A 9,886-nucleotide genomic window follows, 5' to 3' on the forward strand; every position below is an offset into this window, starting at 1 on the left:
AAAACAATGAATTGAAGATTCATTGAAAGATCTTTGAAAAATTAAATACAATCGATTAACCTTTTATCCAACCTGAACAGCAACAACAAAAAACTCAAATGCATACAATTAGGAATGAAAAGGGTGAAATCATAATGGATCCTGCAGAAATCTAGAAGATAACCTATACCAACTTTAAAAACTTATATTCAGTAAGATGAAAAATGCAAAAGAAATGAGCAGATTCCTAGATATGAGTTACCAAAGCCGAGTCAAGAAGATATAAAAATTCTAAATCAGTATCTATCAATGAAACTGAAGATGTAACTAAAAACCTCCCCCAAAAAACAGAAAGGCCCAGGCCCTGACAGATTCATTACTAAAATCTGCAAGAAACTTAGAGAAGACTTAACACCACTACTTCTCAAACTCTTTAATAGAATTGAAAGGGAAGCAATACTCCTGAACTCATTTCTGGAAGCAAGCATTAACCTGATACCAAAACCAGAGAAGAACCCAACCAAGAAAGAGAATTACAGGCCAAACTCCCTAATGAACATAGATGCAAACATCCTCAATAAAATACGGTTAAACATAGAATGAAGCAAATCATCAAGAAGATTATATAATAGACCATATTAGCAGAACCAAGGACAGAAATCACACAGTCTTCTCAATAGATGCAAAAAACCTTTTTTATAAAGTCCAACACTCATTCATAATAAAAACCCTACAGAAAATTGGAATAGATGGTCTATCTCAATCTGATAAAAGCCATCTATGACAGACCAAGAGCCAACATCATGCTAAGTGGACAAAAACTGAAAGCCTTCTCTAAAATCAAGAATAAGATAAGGATGTCCACTGTCTCCATTCCTATTCAGCATAGTCCCAGAATGTTAGCCAGAGCAATTAGACAGGAGAAAGAAAGAAAGGGAATAATGTTAGAAAAGGAAGAAGTTAAATTATTATTTGCAGATAACATGATACTCTACATAGAAGAATCCAGAAACTCCCCAAGACGACTTCTAGATTTAATAAGCAAATTTAGTAGCACAGTTGAATATAAAGCCAGCACTTAAAAATCAATAGTGTATTCATAAATAACAAATTCACTGAGAGAGAAATTAGGGATAGAACACATTTTACAATAGCATCCAAGAAAATGAAACTCCTAGGACTTAAACTGATAATGGAAGTAAAAGACCTCTACATTGGAAACTCAGTACTCTGAAGAGGATATAAGAAAATGGAAAGCTATTCCTTACTCTTGGGTAGAAGAACTAATATAGTGGAAATGGTCATACTTCCAAAGCTGTTATACAGATTTAATGCAATTATAATAAATTTCAATAGCATATTTCACAGAATGAGAGAAAAGAATCCTAAAATTGCCCCAGAGACCTAGAACAGCAAAGGTAATTCTGGGCAACAAATGCAAGGCAGGGGACATTACAATCCCTGAGTTGAAATTATACTATAAAGTATAAAACTGAAATTAAACTATGATAAAAACAGCATGGTATTGGCAAAAAAACAAACCCAAAAATTAGCGAAATAGATTACAAGATGCAGAAACAACTCTAGACATATTCAGCCACTTTAATTTTCACAAAGGTGTCAAACATATTCAGTGGAAGAAAGATAGCTGCTTTAATAATGGTGCTGGAAAAACTAGCTCTGCATATGCTGATGAACTCTTATCTTTTACCATGCACTAAACTAAATTTGAAATGGATCGAAGATCTAAATATTGGAAGATAGAATAGGTAAACTCTTGAAGACATTCATATAGGCAAAGATCTTATGAATAAAACCCTAATTACATAATATTAGAATCAATAGCTGGATTCTTTGTTTTTGTTTTTATTTTTTCTTTACTTATTTTTTTATTGTTTTATTTTTTCTTTTTTGTGGTACCAGGGATTGAACTCAGGACCCTGCACTTGCCAGGCAAGCACTTATTCTACTGAGATATCTCCCTGGCCCCTCTTTGTTTTATTAAAAACGTTCTGCACAGCAGGAGAAACCACCAACAGAGTGAAGAGGCAACCCATATTATGGGAAAACATGTTTTTCAGCTGTTCCTCAAACAAAGGATTACTATTAAGACTATATAAAGAACTCAAAATAATAGACCTCCCAAATTTAAAGACCCAGTCCAAAAATGGGCATCTGAGATAAATACATACTTCTCAGATGAAGAAATACAAGCAGCAAATAAATATATGAAAGATGTTCAACAGCACTGATCTTTCTAGAGATGCAAATTAAAACACCACTGAGATTCCTTCTCATCCCAGAAAGAAGGGCTGTTATCAAGAAATCAACCACAAATGCTGGAGGCAGTATGGGAAAAAGCAACCATTTCCATTGTTGGTAGGAGTATAGACTGGTCCAACATGGAAATCAATGTGGAGATTCCTCAAAAAATGAGGGCTGGAGGCCCCATTCCACCCAGCTGTTCCTCTTCTGGGTATCTTCCCAGAAGAATTAAAAACATACCAGTGATGTGTGTGCACCTCTGTTTATAGCAGCACAGAAGATCTTCAAAACAACCCAACTGCCCATCAGTGAAGGAATGGATAAAAAGATGTGGTCTTTTTATACAGTGGAATACTACTCAGCCATAAAGAAAAATAAACTGGAGACTTTTATAGATAAATAGATGCTACTCCAGACCATATTTATAGCTAAAACATACCAGATGCACATGTATAAACATCGTATTGTTTCCCTAGTTTTAGAAACTGAAAGAGTAAATAAGATCCAAAATTAACATTTGATATTGTAATATAGGAAAAACAAAAGGAAAGAAATTGGGATGGAGGAATGGAAAAGAAAAAAATATATGATAGTTAAAAAAGTTATACTACTAATGTCTCTTAGTTCATTGAAAAGCAAGTTTAGTGCTAATATCGTTTGGACAACTAAATTCCAATATCTTGCACTCTGAGTAACTTAATTTAAAAATACTAGTACTCAATGTATTAACTATTGTTACTCTATTACATTGTTTTAATTTTATTTATTTGTTTATTTATTTATTGTGTGTGTGTGTGTGTGTGTGTGTGTGGTCAGCTCAGCCCACCAGGGGGCGGGGCTGGCTGGCATGTGGTGCTGGGGGATTGAACCTCGATCCATGTGCTTTGCTTAGCTTAGCTTGTTCTAAGTAGGTTTTTTTTTTTTTTTTTTTTTTTGCGGAACCGGGGATTGAACTCAGGCCCTTGTGCTTGCCAGGGAAGCACTTATTCCACTGAGCCATCTCCCCGGCCCTATTACATTGTTTTGAAATTTGAATTTTTTCTCTTTAAAGCAAAAAAAAAAAAAAAAAAAAAAAAAATCATTCATTTAGCATCTGTCTCTGAGCAACTCCCCAGAGCTAGACACTGGGCACAGAGATAAATGAGACAGTTCCTGTCTTCAAATGGCTCTGTCTAGTTAGGAGTAGAGATAGGTAAAATAGAATACTGTAGCCTAGACATGCACAGGAGGGAGCAGACTTTGCCCAGAAGAGTAGGGGCTGACTTCTCATTTGAGCTGGATTGCAAAGGATGACAGGTCACTGGAAGAAGGGATTAGAAAATCTCCCAAGCAGCAAAGGAGCTCCCGAAAGCACTGCTGTGGAGAAAGGGCTGGTAGTATGGCAGAGTTGGCAATATCTGCACTGATGTCTGGGCACTGGGCTGGAGATTCCTGGATGTCCAGGGTAATGTGTCCCTTCCTTCAGCGGTAATAGCCCTGCTGTGCTTGAGTGGCTACCTGATCTGGAGAAACTGGAAGCGGAAGAACACTAAGAGCATGAATTTTGACAACCCAGTCTACAGGAAAACAACAGAAGAAGAAGATGAAGATGAGCTCCATATAGGGAGGACTGCTCAGATTGGCCATGTCTACCCAGCAGTAAGTATCCCTTCTGGGAGAATATCTTCCTTTCCATCCTCCCTCCCTTCCTTCCACCCTTCCTTTCTCATTCCTTCAACATTTATTAAAAATCTACCATCTACCAGGCACTGTCTAGACCAGTGATGGTGAACCTTTTACAACTTCCAATGATATAAATAGTCCACTGTAGCCTGCATGCCATAGGTTCCTCCCATTGCTCTAGATCTGGGAAAAAAAGACATCCTGAGAGGTAGGTGGTTGGGGTAACAGGGCATCAGGAACACCTTGTACCTAGGCTTCTCCTGGCAGTAAGGAAACCAGATGCCTTTGTTTCTGCTGAATAATTTTCAAAACTTTGGCCATTTAATTTGAATGCAGTCATTTCAACAAACACTGCATGTCAGTTATATGCCGAGCACTATAGACATCAAGGGTTCAAATGTAAGTAAACAATGACTTGTTCCCAAGTTGCTGATGGGGGAGTTAGAGATACTCATATATAGTTTTACAACTGTGTGCTAAGTGCCATAATGGAAGCTCTGGAGTCCCTTCCACGAAGCTTTTCCCAGCTTGCTTTGTCCTCCCACAGTCCCCTGGCCTATTCTCCTTCCCAGCACTGTCACACTCCAGTCCATTTGTTTTACCTCATGGTTGCCCCACTAGAACACGAGATCCTTGAGAGCAGGATCTCATCTGATTAGTCTGTCTTCCTGGCACCCTGCACAGCTTAGCTGCCTTCCAACCAGTATTTGTTGAATAGATGATATGGAAATCTCTAGGGAGTTATTAAGTCTCCCTGGAGAAATGACAAGGAGTGCCTTACAGAGAAGTAACAGATGAACTGTCTGTGAAAGATTAACAGACAGAGGAGGAGGGGAGTGGTATTACAGATAGAAGCATGTCCAGAGACCTAGTAAAAGAGCATGGGGAACAGGGACAATGAAGTGACTAGAGCAGGTGTCATTGTTGTATAGTAGAGTCAGGGGGCTGAGTGTGACCTCAGAGGTCATCCGGTCCATCCCCCTGTCAGGCAATCAGAAGCTTTGATCGCCCACTGTGGGCAGAGCCTTGTCTTGGGGAGACCAGAGAACTGGAAGACTCAGCCCCTGCCCTCAAGGAGCTTTTTGTCTTGCCGGGGGAACCAAGGTCACAGCTGCACCAACTCCCGAAGAACCCTCTTTCCGAGCTGCCTGTCGTCAAGTGCAAGGTAGGGTAGTGCCACTCTGACCTTGAGGGGCTGGTGAGTGAGGGCCTGAACCAAGGCAAGTGCAGCCAATCCTAGAAGGCTTTCTGGTTCTGGAAGGCTGTAAAATGTAAAGTGAGTGTTGGGACAAGAGGAGACATGGGTTTGCCACAGAGGAAGGAAACGGGCCTGCAGAAGAAGGTGACTGAGTACAGGGCAGACAATACTGCTGCTGAAGCTAGCTGTTTACAAAAGGGAAACATGCAAGATAGAGTTGAGCAAATGAGGAGGATCTTTGACCTCAGCCAGCCCAAGAAATCAGCTGTTTGACCAATTTTTAAAGATTAGAAAAAGCACAGTACAAGAAGCACTGAGCTTGGAGTAAAAGGGTGGTTCCCTGTCCATCATTCTGTAGCCTATCACCATAGTCAGTTATGTCTCTAATTTTATATGTAAAATGAGAATAGTAATCCCATCTATCTGCATTGTAAATTTGGGAAGTTCAAGTGAGGCAGCATGCGTGAAAGCATAAATTACAAAGCACTTTATCCTTGTAAAGTGGCCTTGTTTTCAAGGACTCAGAAGTTACCTGTGATGAGTCTAGGGCCCAAGTAATAAGCTCCTGCTAGTGTCATAAAAGTAGAGATTACAATGAGAAAATTAATATTGTGGGAGCACCCACTATGTGTCAGAACTGTTCTCAGTGCTTTACACACACTTTCTCATTTAATCTTTGCAGTCAGAGTTCATATTATCAGCCCCATTTTACAGATGAGAAAACTGAGACATAGAAATTAACTCTTGGAATACCATAGCTAGGAAGTGACAGATCTAGAGTTAAAACTCCACATGGTTGGCCAGGCTCTTCCCACTCTCATGGGGTAAATAGCCTTCGAAAGCTCTGAAACTCAGGATTCTGAACCATGTGACTCCTGTTTCTCTCAGACAGCTCTGCCATCACTACTGAGGCCTGTCTTTGGCCTGTTTTTTGTCTTGGAGACCATCTAAAAGATGGTCTTAAAGGTCTTCATTAATGGAGCACAGCCATGACACGCATGGAAAAACCACAAATAACCCAAAGAGGACTTGAAGGGGAGTGGAGTTTCTTTTAATCATATATAGGAAGATGCTATGTTTTGCTGGCTAGGCTGATGTAGAATATTTCAAACCCCATGTATGTTAGGTATTATGTGAAATACTCCATATGCATTGTTTCATTTGGCTGTCTATCAACTGTAGGAGATAGGTCATTGTTCCCATTTGACAGACAAAATTAAGAGAACTTAGTTGGCTCACCCAGTTCACATAGCTATGAGAAAGATAATGCAACTCAGAGTCCAGGAAATGGAAGAGCAGCAAACAAGATTATGTCAGGACCAGCTGGGGAAAGCTACAGGTATAATCTGGAGGAGAAAAAAAATAAACAGAACAAAAGGAAGGGAATTCAAGCACTACAGACTTCAAGGGTTATCTTGTGCTTAAAACATATCAGGGACTATCACAAGATCTAAAGAAACAGCTTTCACATTAGGCTAGAATTTAAACCTACTGTCCACATGGTGTAGGCTGACTCAAGCAGGGGTTAGTGGACTTACCATTTAAGGGTCAACCATATGTAGCAGAAGAAAGTCTAGGTTTCAGTGACAGGAAGACAGGGATGAGGGAGAAAGGGACTGAATTAATACCTCCTATTGCTGTTTGAAGGGCGCCTGCATGTTACTACCTCATTGTGAGTAGCATCCTGGGATAAATTGCTCATAGCCTAGGAGTTAACATTTAGTAAAACTAACCAACTGAAGTTGGCCCAACCTGAGATTCTATAAGGGAGAAAAGTTTAGATCTTTCCTGCCCTCTTTTACACAAAGAATGATGAAAGAAGCATAGCTCTGGGATCATCAATGACTATGTTTTCTCATCTGTAAAATAAGTATAAGTCTTGACTCTTGACATAGTTTGAAGATTATATGAGCCAATATCTGTAAAATAATAGTATGTCTAATACTTCAATAATAAGAAATAATAGCTCTTATGGATCTAATGATGGCTTCTTTGGTCTATCTCCCCAGCGAGTGGCATTAAGCCTGGAAGACGATGGCCTGCCCTGAAGATGGGACCAACCCCTTCGTGCCTCCTGGAGTTCAGTCCCATGCACTACTCTCTGGATGATGTGTGACTGGATGGATGGGTTTCTGAATAGGGGTCTGTGTGAGTGAGTATGTATGTGTGTGTAACTTTTTAAAAATTTATGTTGCGGAAAGGTAACCACAAAGTTATGATGAACTGCAAACATCCAAAGGATGTGAGAGTTTTTATATGTATAATGTTTTATACACTTTTTAACAGTTGCACTACCCATGAGGAATTCATGGAATGGCTACTGCTGAGTGACTAACACAATGTACATAACCAAACGGGGGCCAATGGTACAGTACCTTACTCATCCTTTAAATACTATATTTACAGAGGATGTTTGATCTGGGGGAACATTTTTAGGTTTGGGGGTTTCATTTCTGTAAATAAAATGATTATGCTTTGTGGCTATCCATCAACATAAGTTAAAACATTTCAACTTCCATTTAGATTATTTATTAACATATTTCAAAAATAAGATTAGTTCTATAAATAATTTAGAGAAGTGAAAGTATTTATTTTTGGTGTGTTTGGCCCATCACACAGACTTTGTGTGTGTGTGTGCGTGTGTGTGCGTATGCATATGTGTTTGTGTGAGAGAGAAAAATCTGTAGAGAAGAGGCACATCTACAGCTGTTGTTCAAATACATAAATTTATTTAAAAACTATCCACAAGAAGGGTGTCTAGAGTTTTTGGAGAAACCTTCAGAAGTGACTCCAAAAACTGAAACCATGGTTTGTGCAAACGTGTAGTAGAAGAAGCAGATCCTTTCACCTGTGGCTGCTGTGACTCCTACCTGGGCATTCTTGTCTGTGGCTAAGGTCAAGGTACAGATGCCATATTACACAGTGCCAGAGTTCTACTAAGCTCAAGACATACAACACATGTGTTTGTCAGAACAAGCAAGTCCTTGTTTTAATGTTCAGCTCTTTGAGCAACTTTAATTTCTGTCAGGACACTGGATTGAATCATATAAACTTCCTCTGAAGTACCCTGAAGGATGCATTCTTAGAGAGCTAAGTGGAGACATATTTAGAATAGCCCAAGTTTGTTGTACGGGCTGGCTCAGGCATCAAATCTCTGAGACATGCTGTAGATGAGAATAAAGATGGTGGAGTAGGTTTTATCACATCTCCATTTCTCTCTTCCCCTCATTCTCTTAATATTTGGGGAAGGATTTTAAAGTTAAATGTTTCTTATCATATGTTCACAGAAAAAGTAAATTTTGGCTTAAGTCAGAAAAAGTGGCCAAACCTGAAGTCACAGTTGAGGGGAAATGGCATATGCAATATTATAGCATATATTCACACAGGGATTTGGTTTTTTGCTTTGTAAAAATAAAAGGAAAAACTGGGTATATGTACAGATTTCTTTTCATGATTGATACCTTCTTTGTTTTTCCTTGGCCTTGGGTGAGGTGAGAAGTGCTATTTTCTATCTGTGGGGTCTCCCATTAGATACATAGCCTACAGTCCTGAAAGAATCCAGTCAGCATTGGCTTCCCTCATCCAAAGAGTGCTCTTTAACTCGGCTGTTCTCCCACTTCATTTCACTAGACAATCTGGCACCCATACCACATGGAAATGTTTGGCTTAAGTAGGAGCAGACAACCTGTATCTAACCTTAATATAACTGGAACTTGACATCCTTAAGCCATGTCTCCCTACTCCTGTCCTCCAGCACCCCCAACTCTGAAGCTTGGATGTTTCACCAGCATGTTGAATTTCTGGGCAATCTGGAGTTCTATCAGCCTGTTCCTAGGACCTTGCTCTATATCACTCTTGGTCTCCTAAACTCTAAGAAAACAACAATGTTCTGGAGCTTCCAAGGCACTATGTCTTATAACTTCCTCATAATAGACATGTGTTGATGGTCCCAAGACATTCATGGAGAAAGTAAATACAGTTGACCTACACCCATATTAAACAAAATTTTAAAAACAAGTGGCCAACTCCTGTGGAGCTTAACCATTACTATTCTTTCAAGAGTGGAAAGTAAAATTATTTTTTATAAGAAAAGTGATGAAAATGAAAGACACTGAAATTTACATAAGACAAGTGACTTTTCCTGTAATATGCCTCTAAAGAAACTGAATTTCTAAGGGAAATTAAGTGATAATGTGGCTAATGCATAGTTTTGAAATTTTTAGTCAGATCCTGCCCTTCAGAGAAAAAAAAAGATCATAAATAAGGTCAGGACTTAGAGCCTGAGACCTCAAAATGATGAAATTCACAGTTGAGACATTCTTACCTCCTGAATATGCTACCACTGCAGTTTGAAAGAGGTAGCTCTGGGAGGAACCTACAAGAAACAAATGGAAAAATACATGTTGGATGGTAGCAAATTAGATTAAATTGGAGGAGTCCAACCCACCTTCCTCCTATTCTTGGAAGTTTTTTGAGCCTTGTTGGAGATATAGTTTCATTTCCCTCTCCCATGCATATATGTATTTATAGCCAAAAACAAATAGCAGTTATTGGATTAGAGAGCTGGAAGAAAGCTAAGAGATAATGCCAACAGGACCATAGACAGTATTTCCTTTATTTATAAAAAAAAGAAGTTGGCTTAGTCCTTTTCCTCCCTTTCGTTCAGGAGACAACTTTGGGCTCACTGAATATTGTTTCAAACCTGCTTCCTATCCTGTCTTTCTGGTGGATTTGTCCACTGGTAGAAAAGGCCTTCCAAATATAGGGAAAACTAAAACTTTA

General features: G+C 39.1%; 1 protein-coding gene across 1 annotated transcript in view; it reads left to right on the forward strand.

Moving 5' to 3' along the window:
• The window catches only part of Lrp8 (LDL receptor related protein 8), a gene marked incomplete at its 5' end in the record, with an annotated part of 81,968 nt that extends 72,242 nt beyond the window's left edge, over positions 1-9,726 (forward strand). The window contains 3 exons of the mRNA XM_023724185.1: positions 3,710-3,882; positions 4,895-5,071; positions 7,114-9,726. Coding sequence (XP_023579953.1) covers positions 3,710-3,882; positions 4,895-5,071; positions 7,114-7,152 — 389 coding nt within the window. The remainder of the gene's footprint in view (positions 1-3,709; positions 3,883-4,894; positions 5,072-7,113) is intronic.
• Positions 9,727-9,886: the final 160 nt, after the last annotated feature.

Source organism: Octodon degus, unplaced genomic scaffold (assembly GCF_000260255.1).
Source record: "Octodon degus isolate 3935 unplaced genomic scaffold, OctDeg1.0 scaffold00107, whole genome shotgun sequence".
Lineage (NCBI taxonomy): Eukaryota > Metazoa > Chordata > Mammalia > Rodentia > Octodontidae > Octodon > Octodon degus.